The sequence below is a fragment of the Halichoeres trimaculatus genome, unplaced genomic scaffold (assembly GCF_033239565.1).
Source record: "Halichoeres trimaculatus isolate MK-OKI-2021-1 unplaced genomic scaffold, fHalTri1.1 fHalTri1_scaffold_22, whole genome shotgun sequence".
In the NCBI taxonomy this organism is placed as follows: domain Eukaryota; kingdom Metazoa; phylum Chordata; class Actinopteri; order Labriformes; family Labridae; genus Halichoeres; species Halichoeres trimaculatus.
Genome location: NW_027437200.1, coordinates 8,541,611 through 8,566,245, shown reverse-complemented (window position 1 = coordinate 8,566,245; position 24,635 = coordinate 8,541,611). Strand labels below are relative to the sequence as shown.

The 24,635-nt window shown below is 40.2% G+C and overlaps 1 protein-coding gene across 1 annotated transcript in view; it reads right to left on the bottom strand.

The window, feature by feature from the left end:
• adam19a (ADAM metallopeptidase domain 19a) overlaps positions 1–24,635 on the bottom strand; it is a 246,573-nt gene that overhangs the window by 20,841 nt on the left and 201,097 nt on the right. Inside the window, exons 13-17 of the mRNA XM_074662083.1 lie at positions 18,248–18,337; positions 14,522–14,717; positions 13,434–13,542; positions 10,322–10,526; positions 1,960–2,037 (exon numbers count right to left, since the gene is read on the bottom strand). Of these exons, the coding sequence (XP_074518184.1) occupies positions 1,960–2,037; positions 10,322–10,526; positions 13,434–13,542; positions 14,522–14,717; positions 18,248–18,337 (678 nt within the window). The remainder of the gene's footprint in view (positions 1–1,959; positions 2,038–10,321; positions 10,527–13,433; positions 13,543–14,521; positions 14,718–18,247; positions 18,338–24,635) is intronic.

Below are 24,635 nucleotides of genomic sequence, written 5' to 3'. Positions count from 1 at the left end.
ATAATGAAAGCCATCAAAACGTAAAATGTAATGTGTAACGTTAGTAAATCCTGGCTATGTCCTGCCAGTCATCTTCCAATCAGAGCTAACGTAACCCCACTCTTCATTTTATTGATAGACTCTCAAGTTTGAACAGACCACTGCAGAATAACTGCTGACTGTGGGTTGGAATGAACATTAGCACAAACAGTTTAGCCTCTGTGTTAGCCTTTAGCTCAGGCTGCATCACTCTCCTGTTGATCTTTCTTCTGCTCTTCTGTCCTTATTCTGTCTGACAGTTAGGCTCCTGTGTCCACCATCACTACAAAATTAATCACAGAAATCCTTTTAAGCAGAAAAGAACAGAGATCTCTCTTCTCACTTCTAAATTTTGTCAGCCAGCATGGTGTTGTCAGAAAAACCTAGAAGTGGATCATTCCGGTCCTGTTCGACTGGATCGGGAAGCTTAGAAGTAGCACTTTGAAATAACCTTTTACTAGTAATACTGGTGCTGATAATCTCATTTTAAAGTGTGGATTACAATCAGGCATTTAGCTAGAAGGGAGACTTTTTCAAGATCACTCAGAAACTCCCCACAGCCCCTTGAATTCCGCTCAGTTTTAACTTTTGCCCAAAAATGGACCCATATATTTTAATTAGCTCCTACTGGTAACCAGGAGAATGAGGTTATTCTGTAAATTTGTGAAACTTTGGTGTAGATCAAATAAGGAAATACCCCTATAGAAGTAATTAACAGTAAAAACAGTTATTGCATTAGTGATTCATTTAATTTTAGTATATTGTTAGTCTCCAAAAATCACTGAAAGCTACACTGACAAAACTGTACCAACTTGTCACCCTTTGAAAACCTTTGAAACATCATCAAACAAAAGGTAAGAAAAAGAAAAACTGTAGAGCAATTGAAATCCTCTTTCAGGAAAGAATTAGACAATGTTTCACTTTCCAGAAGCTGGTTTCTCGGATTCACAAACATAAACAAGACGAGCTGGTGATGACTCTGTGGTAAACATGTCCCTGTTCCAGATGTTTCAAAACATGGTGCTGACGTCGAATCAAGATAAAAAAAATACTACAAATTTCAGTCACAAAAGCCTTTTTTTGTTTGGCATTTGATGTTGTAAGACAGTTTCAATGAAATCCAAGCTTTAAATTATTTGCACACACTGAAATTCTGTTTTTATCAACATGTACGAAGTGTCCACACACCATTGGAAATGTGGTTGTAATTAGCAGTTAATTAGCACTGAAACCTGCTCTCTATTACGTATAACTTTGACTTATCAACTCATCTAGAAATAATAGGGAATTGTTTTGCAGAGAGTGGCTGGTTCCTCATGTCCCTGATGGAGTGGTTATGTGTCAGTTTTAGCAGACACAGCCTACTGACAACTTTATCTCCATTTGTGGATCAACATACTAACAAACCATGCCAAAATGCAACATAATATCGATGACTGTTTACATCCAGGTAGTAGAGTTTTACATTATGGCAGCATCAATTAACCTGAGCCACAGCCCTTACTGAGAATGAGTGTCTCTCATAGCTTGTAACTCTGGTGCTGTTTTCTAACTTTCAGAGGCTAAAGTCAGAGGTCCCTTCAAAACATTTCCCATCTTTTCTTCATCTCCTCTACAAGTAACAAGATTTTTAGCCCCACACACTCCAACCCAGACCTCAGTTACTTTCTCATAAACTATGTATGACTCCTTCTTATCTGCCTGCGGCCTGCTTGTACCGCTCCGATAAATACTTCATCACTTCACTCGCTGTTGCATCCCAGCCGTCTATTTTCCCGCCTTTTACGACAGTCCAGGTGACAGCACAGCAAAACACTGCCTTTGCCCAAGGACACAGTGTGACAATAAGATTAGGGAGAGGTGCCTGCAGCACAGTGAGTTGCATCAACATGTATACTAGTGTGTTGGTGTGTGTGTGTGTGTTTGTGTGGTTGTGTGTACCCCATTGCCGTGGCAGCGTGCAATGCAAGTCTCCAGCTCGGTGAAAGAAGCATTTTGGCATCGGCGGTCTCTGCACACCTGTGGAAACACAAGCAGAACGATCGCACACTGTGTTAGAGATTATGGTGCACGTACACACACACACACACACACACACACACACACACACACACACACAAACACACACACACACACACACACACACACAAAAGCTGATCGGCTCTCCGCCAGTGCCCCGGGCTCTGGAACAACCTGACTGCCTGAGGAGATTTGGGGAGCAGCAGCAGTATCCTGCTTTATATCTCCTCCAAAATGCTGAGCTCTTTTTATTGAACACATTCTGTCTCTGTAACAGCTCAAACACTCTCTCTATTAGCCATTCACATCCATTCTGCAGTCATTTCTTTGTTTTATAAAAGGCCCCTAACATCTATCTTTGGTTGGACACACAGAGGAAAGGTAGAGGAAGGTTTCAGGGCTCTGGAGGATGAGTCATCTCTGATATAGGGTCGGAGGCTTTAGCAGGGTTGAAAAGGGCAGCTGAAGCTTGTTTCGTGCTACAGCTTTTGGAGGGGAAGGTCGGGAAGAGAATTGAACATTTCAAAGCTCACTGAGAAACAGTTATCAACCAAAAGGAAACTTTTTGTACCTTAACAGTAATACAAAATAAAGCAAAGCGCAAAGAAGAAGAAATGGAAAACTATGTGACGTTACAGATTTGACCATACTTTTAAATACTATTATACTGATAGTACAACTCTTACAGGCTGTTAACATGACAACGCAAAAGTATTGTTGTGTTCCAGCCTTATGTTTGCACAAAAACGGCATTTTAGCCGACCTTAAAACACAAACTTTCAAAAACTGTCTCCAGAGTGGATTTTTTTCTGAAATGCTGCTAACACCACAGCTGTGTAAACAGTAAGCTGGCGTTCTCAGTGTAAACGCTGATGTCACGCTTCGCCAATACACCAGATGATCAGTCCAACTCTACTTAAGTGGAGATCTACCAAAAGCTGCTTCTGGACAAGACAGTTATAGCCCCACCAATAGGCCTGGCATGCTTCGCACAGCGTTTTCAGTCTCTGGGCAATTCCTTGTAAACGCAGATTTTTTTTTTCACTGCGTTTTGGTGTTTTTGGATGAAACTTTGTTTTGCAAAGGGGCCTGAATCCAAAGAATTTGGGACTTACGTACAAAATCTTTTCTATTAAATGTTAAAACTGAAAAAGTTTGTGACAGACTGTTTAGAGTGGACAGTGTGGCTCCGGCATTTATCATTGTACGGTTTTGAAGCCAAAATACTGCCGTTACAGGCGCAGCCATTGGCAGCAATTGCAACCAGAGTCTGCGCAATAGAGACTGTGAGGGATTTTGGGAGAATCTGAGTGGAGCTGGGTGACAAAAATAGTAATTATTTTTTATCTTTCGAGAGTCTAATCACTTCTTGACTCTTCCTCCCGACATATTTTACAATCCCCGAAAAAAATACACGAGAACGGCAGCTGTCAATCATCATCAAACGTTACATAAAGCCTCGTTTTTAACCTCGTATAACTAATGAAAACGAAACTTTTCAGAAAAAAGAGGACTTCGATACAGGACAGCCAAATGATATCTTCAAATCACCAAAACAATCGGAGAGAATCATTTCTACGAGGAGTATTAATTTTTTAAAGTTTGACCACAGCCCATCTGGATAACTGATCCGGATTTTTTAACCTATACTGCAGCCAGCCACCAGGGGGAGCAGTTTTTGTGAAGACCTCACTTCAAGCCGAGCAAGCGGACGTCCATTTTTTATACAGTCCGCTGTCACAGGTTGTGACAGGTGAAAGTTTTTGAAACCTCCAGATACATAATCCCCTTAATGAGGGAGTATCGTTCTTTAATTGGTCTTTATTCTGTCCCTCTGGAGCCCCGTAGTATCTTCACATGATTTACAGCTCAAAAATCCTTTTTTTTCTATCACTGCTGTTTTAGAAGACCTTTATTACAGCTTCTGTCTGAAATGCTTTGTTTTAGCTACCATCTCTTTAAGGCTTCCCGCTTAACAACCCCCTTTCCTTTGGGAGGGCGGAGCTATTGGCAGACCTTGGTGTTTGAGGTCTGCCCCAACAATGTGTCATGAACCAGTTCAGACATCCTGAAGTGAATACCTCATCACTGAAGCTCTCTCATGAAGATCTTATGCTAATTTTAGAATACAGCGTTTTGATCAGTTAACAGGCAGATTCAGGGGTTTCTATGATATATGAAGAGATTTGAAAATCAGCAACATATTTAGTCTGAACATCCAGTATTAATAGTCTATATATCAATGTTTGAAATATGTGTAAGCAGATTACCTTTCCTTAAGCAAGTCCAAACTTTTTTAGTCAGAAACTTTGCTTTCAAGCTTGAATCCTTTTTAACTTCTGCTGTTTGTTGTAGACCGAGTAATAAAAAGTGTATTTCTGGTAAACTTGGAGCCTCTTCTTGCAGACTGCAGGTCATAATTCATTTCTTTTTTATGTAGTGCTCCATCTCATACTTATATTAGCACTTACATTACTATCTACATTATTACTGTATCAGCTGCTCAGCCTGTTGTTGGCAGATCTATTGTTAGCTGAGAATCAATTTAGCCTTGGAGAATGTGTGACCGTGTGATTAGAAGCAGCAGCTTTGTGCTATGTGTGCATTTATGGCCCGTTCAATATGATGACTCAAAATTCATCACGCTGGATGGCATACAATATTCTCCTCTGCCTATTTATAATATATTACTCATGCAGCAGTGTTCAGGCTTGCAGGGCGACCTGCACAATGGCTGAAATGGAATTCAAGTGGCTGGAACGAGCTGCAGAGGCAGAGCAATATAAACAAACAGAGAAATAGAATTTACTGCTTTGAATGGAGGGGTGTATGTGTTTTCATGTTTATGTATTTCACATGCATAATTCAGCTCTTATTTTGTAGGAGTCTTGTGTTTATCTGTAGGTGGGTTTACTTGAAAATTTATATTCCATTTGGAGTCTCGCTTTCTACCCAATGTTTCCCAAACAAAAACAGAACAGACCTCCTGGGTAACTGAGACTTTAATTTTCCAGGCTGAAATTTAAGCTGCAGAACGTATTCAGAGGTGAATATCGACAAAGATGACATTTAAAAACAAGAAAACCACCTTTACTTTGAAGTCTGAGTCTGTGCAGAAACTATCAGAAGAAAATTAAGATGGTCAAAGTTGCCTGTGAAAGTTATACCAACATTACACAACAGCAGAATTCATTATTCTAAGCTACAGTGAATCTGGAAAATATTCAGTGTTCCACTATTTTCACGTTTTGTGTTAAGACTCATTCCAAACTGAAATAAAATCATTTTTGACCTCAAAAGTCAACACCTTACACCCCGTAATGACAATGAAATAAAAAACTAAGACATTCCATGTGCATAAGTATTCACAGCCTTTGCTCAATACTTTGTTGATGCACCTTTGTCAGCCAAGTCTTTTTGTATATGATTTAAAGCGCTCTTTCCCTCAGTCCCTTCACTGTAGGGATGGCATGGTACAGGTAATGAGCAGTGATGACGCCTGGCATTCACGTCAAAGAGTTCAATTTTTGTCTCACCAGAGCAGAGAGTTTTCTTTCTCAAGGTCTTCAGAGTCCTTCAGGGGCCTTTTAGCAAACTCCAGGTGGGCCACCATGAGCCTTTCACTAAGAAGTGGCTTCTGTCTGGTCACTCTACCATACAGGCCTGATTGGTGGATTGCTGCAGAGGTGGCTGTCCTTCTGGAAGCTTCTCAACTCTCTGCACAGGACCACTGGAGCTCTGACAGTAACCATCAGGTTCTTGGTCCTCTCCCTGAATAAGGTCCCTCTCCCTGGACCGGGCCAGATCTAAGAAGAGTCCAGGTGGTTCCAAACTTCTATGCAGAGATGACTAAGGCCACTGTGCTCATTGGAACCTTCAAAACAGCAGAATTCTTTCTATTCCCTTCCCCAGATTTGAGGGCTACAGACCGTTCCTTTGACTCCATGCTTGGTTTGTGCTCTGACATGCACTTTACCTGTTGGACCTTATATAGACAGGTGTGTACATTTACAAATTATGTCTATCGATTGAATTAACGTCAGTTAAGCTGTAAGAACATCTCAAGGATGATTGGTGAAACCAGGATGCACATGAGCTCAGTTTTGAGCTACGTAGTAAAGGCTGTGATTACTTGTGTACATGTGATATCTTAGTTCTTTATTTTTAAGAAATTTTCAAACATTAAAAAAAACAGGTTGTCATAATGGAGTGTTATGTGTAGAACTTAAAGGAAAAATGAAGTTATTCTATTTTGAAATGAGGCTGTGAGACATTTTTCCAATATGTGGAAAAAAGTGAAGCGCTGTGATTCCTTTCCAGATGCACTGCACGTAAGGAAATTTGTAACAGCCAGGTTTAGTTGTGTGGCTCATTAAACGAAGGTATAGTCTTCAGATAGGTCCTTTATTACATGCCACCTCTTACTCTTTTTTGCTTTTCTGCTCTGTCCACAGGCCTATCCTCTTTAAATAAAGGCTTACAAGTCAAACAGTAAACAAACTGTTGGCAAAAGTCAGCCAAGGCTTCACAAATACATCAGGCAAGGTAACATTTATTTCAAATAGCACCGTGTTCATTAACCTGGCTCCTTTTGTAAAGCAGTCAATTGTTCCCACAGTCTCACAGATGTCTGACATGCACACTGAGGGCCTGATTCACAAAGTGTACAGCTTGCGAATGCTTAGCCTGTACTAATGAGCAAAAACGACCTTGTCTAGTTCATACAGCATCCACAAAAGGGTTAAATTCTCAATAAATTGCTCTGCTGAGCAACTAATGTCTCTGTGCGCCAGTACTGTTTGCATATATTTAAATGAGTCATTATGCATTCTTTTCGAGGAAAAACAGGCCCTTTTCTATAGAGGAAAGCCCCAATGCAAATAGCACTTAAATTCATCATCACTGGTGCTCACATCCCCACACATTAAAGCAAAATATTCAATCTCTGCTGAGAGTTGCTGGTAACTGCTCCGCAGTGTTTATAAGAGTTGTTAAAATCATTTTTTTCCATCATCAAAAAACAATTCACCTCTGAATGATGGAAAATAAAACATCGATATATGAAGTCTGCTAACATTAGTTTGATATTACTGTTATTACGATAATCAAGAGTCAAATCAGTCTGTCTGAAGATCAATACCTGCTAACATAAGTGGCGCTCTTATGTACAAATGAGAGTTTTATTTCTTGCTACTGAATGAGCTACTTATTGTTACCTTACTCATTGGACATAAAGTGTGAGGTTGGTGTTATATCTTTCAAAACTAACTTGTCAATACCATACCATACCATACCATACCAGCTTTATTTATAGGGCACTTTTTAAAAACAACCACAGCTGTAGACAAAGTGCTGTACAGGTAGATCAAATGAAATGATAAAAACAGATAAGTAAAAACAGACAAATAAAAGAAAAACATTGTAAAACAATAAAAAGCAAATAAAAAGCAAGTAAAAGGGAATAAAAGAAAATAAAAGAGAGTAAGACCAGGCAAAGAAACTAAGTGTCGCTGGAGTTAAAAGCCAAAGAATAAAAATGGGTTTTAAGACGTGTTTTAAAATCAATAAAATGGTAAGGACCTTCCCTCTCCACCCATCTCATCAAACATGTGGCTATAAATGAACCTGTTTCGACGTGGTAGCTTGTTTCAGTCAGTCAGGTGTAAAACTTGCTTTTCAGTCTCACCAGAGCAGTTAGCTTTGTGTACCAGACCAACACAGATAGCTAGTGCAAATAATGGTGCCACAAGCACCACAATACATTCATGTTAAACCCACTAATTGATTTATTTAGTTTATATCTTTTTTTTTCTACGTCAAACTTTTAAGCCTTCTTGTTATGGAGATGAAAAATTTGAGAGCAGTGCCTCTAAATAATAAAAAGTATGTTTCTTTGTCTGCCTGGGTCTTCTTGATGGGGCAGCACTAGATTTGAACACAAATTTCCTCACGTGTGGAATACACCAGATGCAACAATGGTCCAGCTGCACTCAGTTGTGCTGACTGTGCATGCTCTCATCAATCAACTCACACCGGCTGTGTGTTCAGTCTAGCACATACCAAGGCCTCCAGACAGCTGGACTTGCAAAACTGAGAAGTTCTTTTGATTCCCCCTCCAATCATGATCCTATTTTTGTTCATGTTGGGCTGTAAAACCTTAACCTGTTGACTCCTGGCATGGCTCATTGTGGTGGTTTGTTGGTGTAGTCAAAATGGATGCTCTAGTTTTGTCAGGGATTTTTTCATTTTGAAATTAAAGGCTGTTTTTATGCGGTTTCCATGCAAGATTTCCTGTCCCACTGTAAATTTACTCATCAGAACTCTGGCATCTGGCAAAAATAGAAGATTTGCGTATCTGCTGTGACTAGCTGGAGCAGGGACGCAGCTAGACCACAACTCAGTAGATCCACCGTGAGCAGACTGTAAAATGTATAGACTTAGTCTCTAACATAACGTAGCTTAACATACCATAACATTACACAGGGGACATATCATGCTTGTTTCTCCTTTTCACTATGCCAAACTAGGATGCCTGTAAAGCATTTCTGCCCTCAGTACAAGTCATTTAGTTCCTTCTTTGCCCCACAATAGCGTTCTTAATATCCTCATTTTAGGCCATTCTGAAGATCTCGTTGAAACGCTCCATTTGGAGAATGACCTCCAGTAACCTCGCAACGTCACAGCCATCTGTGCTCTGATTGGTCAGTTCTATCAGAGGGGCGGAGGGGGTAGAGCCAGGGGGTGGTTTTTGCAGCATGGCAGTATTTACAAAATCGCTATATTGGATGGGGCAGACCGAGCGAGTTTGCTGTTTGCCAAAACTTCACCGTAAGGCATTGATAGCACTAATAAAATGTCAGAGTGTAGGATACGTCCTTTTGTATTGGACCTCGAGTCAGACCCGGACGGTTCTGCAGCTCAGGAGGAAGAAAATCCACCTGGACACAGATCATCTCAGGACGCTTCAGTGTGGTGAGTCAAACCGGTACTGTAACATGTATAGTTTATACGTTTATACTCGGCTCTTGGTGGGTGTATCCCTCGGTGGCGGTTGTGTGACTAACTGACATCACAGAGGAGGAGCTGCTTTATCAGATTACTCCAATAAAAAGAAAGGATCCTCGTGTCGTCATGAAGGTCGAAATCTCGCGGCCAAATGGTAATAACCTATTTCCAGAGGCATCAAATCTCGTTCTAGGATATCAGAAAAAATACAATATCTCATTTTTTGAAAATTCAGGGGGTGAAAGGTCTTGTTTTTAAATTTATTGTATTATATGTAAGTATTAAATCAGGGATCAGCATGATATGTCCCCTTTAAGAGTAATGTAACAGTGTAGCTGATGATAAGTATTGTATTGTATGTAAAGGAAACGCTTCTCAATAGCAAGAATTGTATGACAACATACTGTGTCTTAACTTAACATATCGTAACACACTGTAACATTTCATGTATCGAATCATATTTACGTCCCGTCACGCCATGTAAAGTGACCTTATGTAAAAGCACTTTAAAATGTATTTCATTATGTTGTGTAGTGTCATGTGGTGTTGTGACATATTGTCTCGTAAAGTAATGAGTCAATAAGACAGAGCCCTGCTGACACAGATGATAAACTGAAATCTCAATAATGGACGTGAGGTCAAATGGACATTTTCTTTGATCATCAAAACTAATGAACAAAACTAAAACCTCAAGTTGATTTGTAAGAATTGGCACTAGAATGTTAGAGTTTAAGGATTACCCTCAAAAGTATTGAAAGTTAGAGGCAGATTATTTTTGCCAGCTACTGAACACAATGTTCAGCTCACCAGCCTCTATCAGACCTTCACACCATCCATGACAAACACCTGAAAAGGATTCTTTCTTTGGTTGTCTCCTCTCCTCCTGCTCTGTCTGACCAAACAAACGGCTCCTCAGCAGAAAGCATCACATCGACTGAAGGAGCTCTTGCTCAGAGTCATTTCTCTGGCTTTTTGTTGTTTTTGGCTGCAGAACACAGCTTTAGAGCCTGCGTGACAGAGGTGTGTTGTGCTGCCAGCTGCTCCCTCTTCAACAGCAGGCCGTGTCAGAGCAGCAGGCAGGTGTTCATGTGCTCAGCAGGGGGCCGGTCACAGTAATTGTTGAGTCAAGTGCTGCTATTGATCAGAAACACTGCCCTGACCCTGTGCCCACTCCCTGCTGATGGAGAAATCCCACTCACACTCTCAGGACAACAGGCCTGTGTGGCACCAGACTGAGATTAACACCAAATAAATATTCAATCGTGGAATCCAGACCCACCTTGCCCTCTCCACACTTGGTGCCGGTCATGACGAGTCCTGGGTCAGGCAGGTCTCCCTGGCCGTCCTGCGTGCTGTAGACGAAGGTGCCTCGACACTTCACCTTGACGCCGCCTGTCTCGATGGTGGTGTCGATGGAGACGGCGTTGGTGCCCTTGGGTTTCTTGGCGGCGCTGTGGCATTGGATCTTTCCACACTTGGCGTCACTGAGCAGAGAAATTTGAAGCACACAGTGAGGAAGAAACCTCTAAGATGTTGAGGTGCTCCAGTGAGACAACTTAGGGAACAATTAACTGGCGAACAATATTCATGCTCCAGAACATACCTGGGGGCCTAAGCCATATTTGTCATACTTTGAGAATTAAACAAAAGGCAGTCCTTATTAAGACCTGGATCCAAAGCGGTAAACAAACACTAAGGATCAAAACAGGAGTAGAACAAATGAGGAGGGTTAGAGAGTGATGGGAGAAAGCAGCTGTGAGGACATTATTCACATGTCTTAATAATGACAGATTTACATCTCCTCTAATCAGCTCTGTGACTCACTGCGGCCAGAAAACACTCTAATGACTCCTCTGGGAGCCCGTAATGGATCCGGGCAGCGGTGGATCATCCCAGGCAGCTGTCAACCACCTTCATTCAAAGCCTCATTTACACAGCTTAGCCACTAATTTGGCTCCATTAATTAGCTCTGGCACTGTGACACAGGGCTGTCTCTGAGACGCCTGCTGACACTTCACAGAGGGCAAGATTGTGTCGGTGTGTGAGTGTGAAACTGCAGCAAAAGAATCAAATATTAAAATGAGAAGTGGAGCCAGTGAAAGAAAAACACCTTTACTGTTCTTTTCCATTTTTTTTCAAAGGGGCACTGATTGTTTTTCTTTGCCAGCAGGGGGAGACAAACAGCTAAAACATAGTCTAATATGAATTAACTCTTTAACTGTAAACTCTTAATGAATCAACCTGTTACAGTTCACATCATAAAGCCTGTCTCCTCCATGTTAACAGATGGGACATGATGTATTAATCATGGCACTGAAATGGATCCTGCGCTAAATTATGTGCAAATTTTTACAATTTGTGTCTCGTGCACAAACAAAACCAAAAGTATATCTACTAACGTCTCAGTAAACTACATTGGGACCGTGAATAGGCTGCTTTTATAAAGTTAAAGCTCTGTACATCCTGCATAAACTCAACATCTCTTACAGCTGACGTCTATAGTTGAATGTAACAGTGCAGAAAAGTTATTCAGAATGCAGGATCAGAAGTAGAGGTAGTTGGGGTTTTAAACACTGCTCACTGGTCAAAATAGTCCAGGAATTAAACCAATTCTTATGAGATCTAGATACTGATCCTGCCATATTAAAACACCCCAATGTATTTCCCCCTGTTGGAGAACATTTGGTAACACTTTACTTTAGAGGTCCGCAAATTTCATCACAATAGGTAATAAAACACAACTTCTTTAAAATAGTGTCTAAATTTACTGTCGCAAGTCACAACTGGTAGGTCACTGTTTTTTTCTAGTTTCTTTGAAATGTACTCAAAATTGCAAGGTAGGTAGGTGACAATTAGCAAATAATTTATTTGAAACTGAATCACAACCCACCACAAAATATTTTTAGAAGTACCCCAACGTTTCTGCTATTTCCAGAGAAGCAGGTGATAAATAGCCGCACAGTTCTTGAATACCGAAGTTAAGTTCATTGTTTCCTCTGATAATTACCTTTGAAATGTTAAGTTAATCATTTAATTTCCCAATAAGCAGTTGATAGTCAGCTATTTGTTATTTCATTTCACCAAGTTCTTTGGTACCAAGTTTGTTGATATGCATAACTGAGATCAGATGCAAAATGGTATACCTTTATGATTAGGCCTATAATGTTTGACATGATACAATCCAAAGCTTCAGATTTTATAATTACAGAGAGTGGGGTTGTAAATTGGCCTTACCTGATTGTGATAGACACTGCGAGTACAGGCGCACTGCAAAACAGAATCTGGCCAGAAGTTCTGTGCTAATTTTCACCAAGTTCCCAGGGGGAATTTCAAAGAAATAAGAAAAAACTTTGTCTAATTATTACCTAAGTTTGATGAAATTTGCAGACCTTCAAAGTAAAGTGTAACCGAGCATTTTCCTTGGTCAGAAGCAGAGTTTGCTGATGTTTACACAGCAATTAACACTGCAGAAAAGTGACCTCTTATCATCTGGTATAAAGAGACCACTGAGAGACAGGTGAGGTTTGACCACACTTAGTGACTGATTTTTAAAGAAATCACTAAAAGAAATGGTTCACGAACACAGCACTCTTATGTTAACAACAGTGGTACCTTGACTTAGGAGTATCCAAACTACCCAATTTTTGAGAAACACATGTCTCTAGGGGCAATTTTTTGCTTTGAGATACCCCACGGCTAATGCAGAAACACCCATCCAGCACCCTGAACCTCACTCCTTCACTTTAAGAGGTTAGCTTTCAGTGGAAACATCAATGTTGTCCTCGCATTTGAGCTTGCAGTTATTTTGCAAAACTCTCAGACTTGATTCAAAAGGAACACCCAGAAATAGTTGCAGCTGGGTGACTGTCCAAACTCATTTTAGAAACATTCTGAAAGGGAGGATGAAACAGACCTCGTTGGACAGATTTTTATCGAAAACATCTCTAGATGAAAGCGAGGAAAGCGTGGCAAAAAGGGAAAAAAAACAACCAGTACGATTCAGTTATTTGGTCCAGCCTTTCTCCACCTCCGCCAGCATCTTCACGTCATCTTAACTCCAAGGTAAAAGCTGAACATTATACGTAATAAAAACCATTTTGTTTGGGGTTGGAAGTGGATTAATGGATTTCAATTCAATTTAATGGGGTAAACTGATTCAACATACAAGTAATTTCAGTTATGAGCTTCGTCACAGAAAGAACTAAACACATAAGTGTCTGTTGGGGTCAGCCTCTAGTGGCCACTGGCAGAACTGCAGCATTTGTTCCTTCTGAGTTTCCTTTATTATCTCACTGACAGTTGGGCTTTTTTTGTGGCAGAAAACAGTTTTTATATTAACAGAGCATCTGAGACATAAAAATCAATATTTCTGCAGCAGCAGCTTCTCTCACCTCTTCTCACACTTCATGTAGTTTCCATGCTCATCCTTCCCACAGTTACCAAAAGCGTTCCCCGCGGCGTTGACATCTTCAAAGCAGGCGTCATGGGCTGGTCGAGCTCCTGGATATACAACATATCCCATCAGCCCTCTGGACTCAGAGTGGTGTTAGTGATGTAAGACGTGTTTCCCATCTCAGATCATGATTGTTAGAGTGCTGATTATCACACAGACACAGCTGGAGTTAATCTGAGCCTCCTGTTTCCTCCTGTTTCAGCTCAACAGAATTAAGTTTGGTTCTGATGACTTTGAAGCCAATTCAGGACTACAATAGAATTAAACTGGCAAAGATATTTTTAATGTACAACAAAGGAGAGCCACTTGGTTTTGAAGCATGATGGAGAGTGAAAAGACAAAAATGATTTGTTTGAAAAAAATCAAGATATGGATTTCCAGGAGAAGAGATGTAACATAAAAAAATACTACTTTTCTGAAGTCAATCTAATTTTCTGATTATCTGTTTTGGCAGATTGCACATCTTATTTTTCATTATTCAATCTTTTTGAGTTAATTCTTGTTCTTATCTTTTGTGCAAAAGTAAAACTTTATCCTCACAATGAAACGAGTCACATGGAGAGAAATCTATTGTCCTCATAATGTCACCAAATTGGCTCCTTTTCTTCTTTTCAAGTGAAGATGAAGCACATTAAGTCATCGTGTCCTCCTGTTATGCTCCATTGTGCTCGCTGCAGAAACACTGTCACAGCTACAAACCCGGTGCTCAGATTTGAGCGCCGAGGCGAACAAATACATCAGCTTTCAGGGTTGTATATTGTGACAGACTCGTTTCAGCTTGTGTTATTCATCGTGTCAATCAACCCTGACAAACAGAAGAGTATCTGTTAGCAGCGCAAAGCCGTTTGGACCACAGATTCTGTTTAAATCCTTTCATAAAAGCACTGACCTTTCAAAGCCACACAGGCTAATCCCTTATTTTAGAGCTTTTATAAAAAGGCTTAACACTGCTCCCTGTGTATCCCTCCATTACTGAGTGGATATTAAGTGAATGTTGTGCGCTGTGTGCTGGTGGATTTCTCTCACCGTATCCCCAAAGCTGCAGGCACTGCTGCTCGTGGGTGAGGCACATGCCATTGTAGCAGTAGGCGACTCCGTACTGACAGGCGGAGCCGTCCAGCAGGTAGACGTTGGCAGGACAGTAAGGAGAGGCCCCGGTGCAGTATTCTGGCAGGTCACATGCCCCCGCCGGGCCCCGACACATGGTGCCCGCCTGCTTCAACTGGCAGAGACAGACAACACGCAGAGAGCGAGATAGAGGAGAAAGGGGAGATCAGGACATCTGAAAACACATGAAGATTTGACTGTGGAGGATTCTGGGAGATAAACCAGAATCCAGCTGTAAGACAGAACTTCAGTGTCACTAACCTGAGCTTAAATTACACACATCAGCTTAAATGAAACAATAATATCCCAAAGAGGGCAGATATACTGCTTTTTTTAATACAAACAATGGAGGTCTTTTGTTGCTCAGTGTTTGATCTGAAGGCTTCATCAGAGGCTAAGATTTGTGTCGCTAGAAGCTGAATTTGAATTATTACATTAAATTTGAAAAGCCTGACCTGAAATAAAATGTAATATTTTGACACTAAATTTATTTGTGCCTCAAAATTGTATCTAACCACCTTGAAAATTCATCCCTTTACATTCCTTCAATTCAAAAAATATAAAATTCAGTTTCAGTTTTTCAATTCAACTTCAATTCCGAGTGGCACGACCAGTATGTACTCTACGGACGCGGTCACACTGGCAAACCTTGCATTGCTTAAGCACACTTCAGCCCAAAGCACGTTTCAAATGGCCAGTGTGACCGCAACCATGCCGTGCTCGAGCACGACTCACTCTACTTTTGCACGCTTCAGAGAGTTGGGCTTCGGCATGGTTTACTTCATGCACGAGCACAGGTACGCGGACAGCGCGTGTGATCCATGACGTATGATTACCACGAGCGCATCTCTCGACAATCATTTTAAACGCAGCGGGGGTGTTAGAGGGCTGTGTCGAGCCAAAACGACTTACTATAAGCCCAAAAGTCCCTAAAAGTTGTAGCAGTTCTCTCTGTGTCTCATTGGTTTGACTCTGATGAGATCGCGCTTCACGAAGATGTTGCCTGTGGGCCATGCGTGTGTGTGATGTGATACCTGCTAAAGTCTGGTTCATATTGGGGTATGTGACTGCCCTGGCCATACTCTCCAACAGGGGAACAGTGCTGCAGGGGGGCAACCAGGTTTACTTTAAACCTAAAAGTACATATGCACCCCTTTTGTTGAAGCACACCCTCCAGCGTCATAATACGAGCAAAGAAATTAATGTATCATCATGTTTATAGTATAATGGTTAGCTAATCTGCTTGGAGCTAACGCTAACCAAAGATTGTGTTAGATCCCACACTCCATTACTACCACACACACAAACGGACTGGTAATGTCACGGGGACAATGTCTTTGTATGATACAGACCACGGTTCTACCTGATAGCAACGTAAAAGCAAAAATGTGTGTTCAAGTAGGTTTTTAACAATCAATCAATCAACCACTTGATTATTTGTTAAGCCAAGCTCTAAAAGCTGATTCCTTTTCTCTTAAAGTGAGAAACTTTCTTCTACTGTCTCTCTGTGTCTCTCTGTTGTTGTCCCCCTGTCTCTAGCTGTGTCCTAGTTTAGGGTCTGCTGCCCACAAAGCTTGGGTAGACCTCAAAGGCCAAACTGAATTGAGACGGTCTGGTCAACAGAGCATTTCCTGTTTGCCACTCTTGATGTCACACAGCGCAGGCTTACATTACTTTTCAAACATGTAAACAAAGACCTCACATTTAAAACAGCATGTTTTACTATTATTTATAAAATATTCTTCTTTATTATTATTACTGTCCTTTTTGACAGAGTATGGAGCCACAATGTACATGATAGAAATAAGGAACAACATATACTTTCAACATTTAAAACAACGCTTGAGGGAAAGTTAGATCAAATTAAAATAAATAAACAAAACTATTACAGCTTTATTTGCTTTTTTAAGAGTACTGACTGGATTAAAAATATTGTTTGAATTCCCTGTAAAAAAGATTTAAAAAAACATCAAGTAAGTTTTTGTTTCCCAGAGAATTTACATTTACAAACATAGAATTCTTCAATAATGAGAAGGTTAATGAAGAACTGTTTTTCCTTAATATATCTCTCAAAATGAATCCAAACAACACATTTTTCCACAGTGAAACAAAATCTTGTTCAATCTTTTAGAAAAACAATCACATAATTGTCAGAAATCCTTTACATTAAAAGGGCTTTTTGGATTTGTCGGCCGCATTTTGGAGGAGCCTTTGAAACGGTACAGCCTTCTAAACACCACTGTGACGTAATCAGCCTCAAATTCAGCCTCTGTAAGCTGCAACCCCTGGATTGGGACACAGCTAGTGTCTCTGTCACTCTCTACACCTCTTCCTCTTTCCTCTTCACCTCTCCCTCCATCTTTCTCCCTCATTATTTTTATTTCTCTAGCCCCAACTCAGTCTCCTCACACGACCGACTAATGTGAGTTTGGTCCTGCCCGCGGTTTCTGCCTGTTAAAGGGAAGTTTGTCTTTGCCATTGTAACTTACTAAATGCTGCAAAGCTCTGTACTTATGGTGGGTTAAGACAAGCTCAAACTTCTTGATGTTGGGTTTCTTGTAATAGTACAACATTTCATTACTGTTAAAAGGTCTATTCAAAACGGGTTTTAAGATAAAGTTTTTGATTTGGTGCTATATAAATAAAATTGATTGATTGAATTTGTTTGGCTTACTTTTTATGTCTTCCAGTGAGAGGATAACACGTTTCTTTCACCAATAATTTCTGTTGTATTTTCTGTTTTTCCCCCTTTTTTATTACTTTAGTACCCTGAAGCTTTCTCCCTGACCTTTAGGAGAAGGATGTTTTCTTTCCTTTGTACATCTGGTTAGATTCTTCTGTTTTTCAGGGTTAGGTCTTTCTTTTTAATGTTATTCAAGCTTCTGCTTTCGTTCTTCTTCTCAGTTAGTTGTGGTTCTCTTGGTTTAGCTGTTTTTGTCTATTTTTTTGAGTTTCTGCCTGAAAAAGCTTTTTTTAAAAGGTGATACAGTCATTTAATTCGTTAAGTGCTGGTAAGGATGGATTCTGACAGAAGTTACAACACACTGTCCGAGATCATATTAGTGCAAACAAGGATGAATATCAACAGTAGCCTGATAAGATATGCAAATAAAAGAATGTCAGAACATGTCTGTCTCAGTGTTAGTGATGGTGATGAATTCATGTAGCAGGTGGAGTGAGAGGAGAAATGTGGACGGAAAGACAGAGCTGTGCTGAGAGGAACAGAAAGAGGAGGGAGATAAAATCCTCCTGCAGACGGAGCATGTGCTCTGTTCAGTCAGGTTCAAGCTCCGTGTGTTTGAGTTCACAGCTGTGAGCACGACAATGGCATGTCAGGATGGGAGCGTGAATAGAGCAGTGATGAAGAGCGGGAATGTGATGTGAAGAAGAGGAGGCGTGCTGAGACAGAGCTGACACACGCTGAGGGTACAGTATGTCAACACGCTGACACTCTGACTGACAGACAACTAATGGTGCTCAGATAGTGATACACGGCTCCCTCCTGAGACACGTGTGTGTGTGTGTGTGTGTGTGTGTGTGTGTGTGTGTGTGTGTGTGTGTGTGTGTGTGTGTGTGTGTGTGTGTGTGTGTGTGTGTGTGTGTGTGTGTGTGTGTGTGTGTGTGTATGTGTGTGTGTGCTCTTACTTTGCAGCCCTCACAGCACACTCCATGAGCACACTGAGCCTCCTCCTTCAGCGTGCAGTTGTTGGCATTGCAGCAGTCATTGGTGCACTCCTGTAACACACACACACACACACACACACACACACACACACACACACACACACACACACACACACACACACACACACACACACACACACACCAAGTTAACAAAGCTCTTTTGTAAAGCTCTGAATACTTTTTTTCTTCCACATGTGACCAAAAATAACACAAAACAAGCCTCAGAGTCTCCTCACGAACGGGGGAGGCTAATAAGACATCACATCCCTCAGTGAAAGTACTGGACCAAAGCCCTGCAGCCATGTAAGGGGAAATTTACCCACACTCTCATGTGCAGCCATGTTGGTCTAAATCACCAGGCGCATTTTTCCCCCACGGCAGCAGAAAGCAACCATATCATTGAGCAAAAGAAAGGAGGGTGTTTTTTTCTAGGGGTGTATTTTTCACATAGTAAGACACAGTTCTTGTTGTTGTTTTTCAGCTACAGTTGCTGTCAGTATTCATATAAAGGCTCTATAAAGTGAGGCTGAAAAAGATTTTACAGAAAATTCATGAAAGAGCCATGCAACAAGAGTAGATAAATACAAGGTCGAACTTTAACAGAAATATGTCCAGGATGCACCCAGGTACGTAGGATACTTGAAGAGGGGGTATTGCAATTTTTTTAGTCTTTTTTCTGTCCCTCTGGTGCCCCCTGTAAAGATCCCTATTTTTCTCTCACTGCTGATTGAAAAAACACTTATTTCAGCCTCTGTCTGTGAAACTTTATTCTAGCTGCTGTCTCTTTCAGGCTCCACACTCCACCATTTACTCTGATTAGTCAGTTCCTCGGAAGCCTGTTAGTGGCAGAGCTTGGTGTTTGAGGCCCACCCCTCCAGGATGAAGGTTATCCTCAAGTGATCTCTTCATTATTTCAGCAAGTCTCACAAAGATCTCGTGCAGTTTTCAGAAAACAGTGATTTTGATCAGTTTACAGACAGATTCAGGGATTGCTACAGCATATGAGTATGTACACAGGGTTCCTGCGGATCCTTGAAAAGTCTTAAAAGGCATTGATTTTATAATTCTAAAAATAAGGCCTGAATTGGCATTAAAAAGTCTTAAATCCAAATTTCAAAAGTCTTAAAAAATTGAACACATAGGTAAGATTTATGTTAGTTTGAAGTAAAAAAAAAATTAAGTAACATTTATCTATTTTACTAAATAATTTCCTGAATTACTCTCATGGCAACCTCGTGTAATCACAATAGCGGAACTAAGAAAACGGTGATGTGGTTGCACCAGGAACTTTTAAAGCAGACGCATGTCTTGGTTCTACTTAGGGTGCCTGGAGTGAGAAAAAAATTGGGAAAAATTGGCAAAAAAATCCAAAAGTGGCTTAGGAAAATTGATTATGGCAGCAAAATTGAGAAATAAATTTGAAATTAAATTTAAAAAAAACTGTAAAAATTCCAAAAATGGTTGTGACAGTGGATGGGGGCAAAAAAGGCATTAAGTTGTAAAAATGGCGTTAAAAAAAGGTAAAAAGTGATGTTTTATGTAAAATAAACATTGGGTTAAAATTGCCTCTAACCCAGGTAATTCATGTGGTGTTTTTGTTTGTTAGTTTTGTTTGTTTCAATTGTGGTTCATTGTGGACTTGTTTTTAAATTTGATTTCCAACGTCATTAAAAAGTCTTAAAAAGTCTTAAAAAGTCTTAAATTGAACTTGCCTTGAGCTGTAGGAACCCTGGTACAGGTTTGAAAATCAGCATGTTTACTCTAAACACCCAGTATTGTTACTTTATCTCCATGTTTTAATAAAGAAAAGCAGAATAGCTCCTCTTTAAGTGAGCTTATTTGAGGTTCAAAAATGTTAAGTCAAATGACTGACTGCTGGTGAGTTAGCTGCAGGTGTTTTGAGTTTATTGGACACCTGTTGAGATCCCACCACAGCAGAGCTGATGTATGACTTCAGATGAAGAGAGGTGCAGTGCACGTTAACCTACAGGGCTGTAACTTACTGACAGTGACAGGATCAGTCAGAATCTAGTGTTAATAAACGGGATCTGTCTTCTACACATTAAACACCAAGGTTTACACAATTGTTGGGGATTCATTCAGGGTGGATTCATTTAATGAATCCTGCCAGAGCCTGATCCTGCAGAGGTCTGAGAAGACTGCAGGAGCTAACCTTTGACCCTTGGACAACTTTAGCCTGACTGTGAACTTGAGAGGATGAATTCATTTTGCCAGAATTGATAGATTTAGTGCCCTCGGCTGCTGACCAAGATCTGCTCACTCAGAGAGACAAGAATTCTACAGAAAACACAGAGACAGAGTTGGTTGTCACTACAGGGACTGCTGCAAACTGTTTTTGGGGTTTTTGACCATGTGCCATCTTTGCGTCAACTCCATTGCCTTGCTTTGAATAAAGAGTTGGACTGAAGCTGCCTAAACTCTCATCTTCTTTGTTCAACTTTGTGTCTTCTTTAAGCCAGCATTAGGAATTTAGATCACAAAGTTAGTACGCAGTCAGTCAGGAGGACCAGGAGTGATCCTCATTCAAGGAAAAGATACGTCACAGTCACAAGTCAGTTAGATATAAGCTGCATTCACTTGACAAGTCCAGCAAAATGTCTTATTCAAGATTTTCAAAGACAAACATGATGCTTAAATTACTTTTCCTTTTTTTTTTTGGGGGGGGGGGGGGGGGGGGGGGCTGAGATGTTTATTACTTTTAACAAAATCTACAAAAAATAATTCTGCTTTATCATTTTGTTTATGAAATATTGTTTTTGTGTCAATTGGGCAGTTTTGGCAACTTTTTTAATCATGTTGTAGTAATTTTGCATTCTTTCAAAGCAGAAAATAATAATTAAAAAAAATAGGTAACAATTTAGACCATATACTGCAAATACTTGAAAATTATCAATGTTTTTCCTGAAAAAAAAAGTGTGTGGAAGATTTCATGAGAGCAGACATTTTGAAACAGGCGTAAATTCAACTTGAGCTGCCTTAAGTGGTAGGACAAACCTTAAGGAGGTAGAACACATTTTCTATATAATAAGGGGAGGGTGGAGTGAAGGAAAGGAAATGAGAAGGGTAGAAAAGGGGAAACAAAGAAGTAAGGAAGAAAAGGGAAGAGATAAGGAAAAGGACTGTGAAAATGGAAGAAAAGGGAAGATATGGGAGAGGGAAGGGTGAAGAAGAAGAAAGAAAGGAGATGGGGAGGATGAAGGAGGGGGAGAGTAAGAGAGTAAAAGAGGAAAGGGAAGGGAAGGAAGGAAGAAGAAATAAGAGAGAGGAGAAAGAAGGGGAATAAAAAAGAAAATAATAAAAGGGGAAGAGGAGAAGCAAGGAAGAAAAGAAGAAAAAAGGGGATAATAGGAAAGTCTTCAGGAATTCTTTTATATTTGCTGGTGTTCTTTTTTGGATATTTTCTTTTCAGTTCTTTTATGAATTATTAAGTATTCATTGGTTGTTGAGATTGTCTTGATTGACTTTTTGTTTTGTTCTGGTATAAATGGTGTACAGTAAGAAGGTTAGGCACATAAGCTGAGTAGCTTCAGCCTAAACCTTTTCAGTCAACAAGGTTTTCAGTGGTGTCGCTTTGGTTGTTATACTTTTAAATATGATCGAAATAAAAAAATGAACAAAACTAAACAAAACTTTTTTTAACAGGTTTTTAAGGAAATTATTTAACAGGTTAATGAGACAGAGTCTTATGCATTAAATATGATACATTTTTTAATGTGGTAAAAAAAAAAGTACTTTTCAAGTTTCTGTCTCAATACAAGAACTGACCAAGTACAATTTTTTACTTCACCGACAAATTTGTTGTTGCTCAGTAGAAGCAATTCAGTCCTCATTTTTATTTTTTAATACCTTGAAAAATGACATTTTTCTGCACTTGTCAGGTGAATGTGGTAAAGCATACCAAACCCATTATTCATCTGTGACGTTTGAGAACCAAAAGCTCAGTTTTCCAGCGTCTACGCGAAACCATAAACCCAGAGTTTTTCAAAATCCTCACTATGGCCAGAGTTTTCAGATATCATCGTTTTCAGTGATGTAAAACTGCAGTTTTGTGTGGACTATAGGCCTATATGTCTAAAAATATATGCAGTTCCCGAATACCTGGCTACATGTGGACATGGCCTCAGACTTTAGGTTTAGTGAAACAGTGTGACAGTTACTCAATGTGCTGATGACAAACACGTAAATATAAACACAGGCTGTTCTCCATTACATTATAACAAACACTATAAAACAAAACTTTGTGACGCAGCTGCAGAAACTCAGCAAGAGGAACTTTAAATCACTTCTAGTTTCTGGAGCTCTGACGCCATCAGTCTTTTCATACAGTGTACCAATGGGATGATGAAAGATAGTTAAGGTATAAATTTGGCTCCTCTCACAGCCTATTCTCAAGTTACTTCAGTCTGTACTCGTCTTAATAAACCCACACATCAAAAACAAAGCGACAGAAGACTGACTCTGACTCTGACATATCCTGATTTCCACAGATGTCGAGCAGATGGAAAAAAAACCCCACTAAAATCCTGCTCTTGTTTTAAAACGTACTCAAAAACATCTCCTGTTGCCATGGAGCCCTATGACCTACTTCAGTTATGCTAAAAAGACGTGGGAGTCGTCTCAAAGCAAACAAACAAACAAACAAACAAAAAAGCCAATTACTTTTCTGTCGGGAGAAAACAGAGAGGGAGGGAGGATTACAGGTGAACACAACAACCACAAACAGGAGAAGCACAAAGAGGAGAACTTTACGTCTCAGACTGAGCGTGTGTTTGTCACACTTATCTCTCTCTTACATACACACTTTGTGCAGAAACGTTTCCTCATTAGAATTTCAAATGACACGTTTCCTGTTTAAGCGTTGGTTTGAAAGGGTTCTGACTTCTCTTCTAAGAAAACAACAGAGAAACGGGTTTCATCGACTTCCCCTCCGCCTTCCTGTGTTTCATGCTGCAGGAATCAGAGGGTGGAGCATTAAGCGGCGTTGTGCAGCTCGTCTCATTTGCATTGCTTGAACAGGTGTCCTGTCAGCAGTCTGAGCTCGGCTGTCAGCTCGGCTCCGAGCCGGTTCATAACAAACAGCCCGTCAGCGGCGCCGCGCCTGTCAGATACCAATTTGCTTCCTCTGTTTTCAATTTGCTCTGCTGCTTGAACCAGAGAAGGTTTACTTAACCTCCGGCTTTATTGAGCGCAAACACTTCATCTCGATTTGAGGAAAAACTTTCAGCATCCGTTCAGCTTTGTCGCACAAACGAGACGCAGAAAGCATCGGTGATGAGGCTGCAGAACAACAGATAAAACCTGAGAGGAAGACAGCTTCCTTTTCCAGATACAAGACCAAAAACACCAAGAATAACATTTAAAACACCAAGAATATCATTTCTCATTTAAAAATAGATTTCCTCTAAGAACTCACCACAAGAGTAGATCAGATCATCACTGAACTGCAAAATGTCATTACCTGAAAAAACCTCGTGTTTGAGTTAGTCAGGAAAATAATCTCTACAAACAATGGTCTGTATTCTGGATACTTCATGGTGTCTGTGTGTGTGTGTGTCCCTTTTTACAAAACCTACTGAACTGTGTGAAACACGACACACACATGCAGCTAAAGAATAAACACAATCATTTTTAATCAATTTTGTTAACTGGAGCTAAGAGAGCAAACAAGTCTGCAGATATTCCAGCCCTTTCAGTAAATGTGTCATGGAATAAAGGACAAAGAGGAGAAAGAAGAAGAAGAAACTGAGACCAACTGGACAGGGATGAAGAAGGAGAAAAGGAGAAGATAGAGAAGGAGACAACAGCAAAGAAAAAAAGATGAGAGAAGAAGTAGAGGGACAAGAAGGTGAAAAGAGAAAGGAAGAAAGAGGAGAGGGGGAAAAGAAGACTAAAAAAGCAAGAAGAAGAAGAAGAAGAGGAGGAGAATAAAGAAGGACAAAAGCAGTAGAAGAAGAAGAGGGGAAACCGCAAAGGAGAGGGGAAAAAGATGAGAAAAAAAGACAACTAGAAAAGAAAGAAGGGAAAACAATAAATGAATCATTGTTTAACATAGACATGCTGATGACGTATTGGTTGGTGGATCCTGTGTCCGTCACAGTCTGCAGACGGATACAGTGAAAAAGTGACACATGGTCACAGAAAAAAGCAATGTCCTCCTGTTAACAGAATGATGGATGATACATTTAGATATGAGGGGGAACTCCAGGATGGTACACTGAAAAAAATGTTTCGTTGAATTAACCCAATTTTATTCATTTTAGCAGTTGCACGCAATATCTTTATCTAGATCTAGATAATTTATTTATTCTTAATTTACATGTTATCTTTA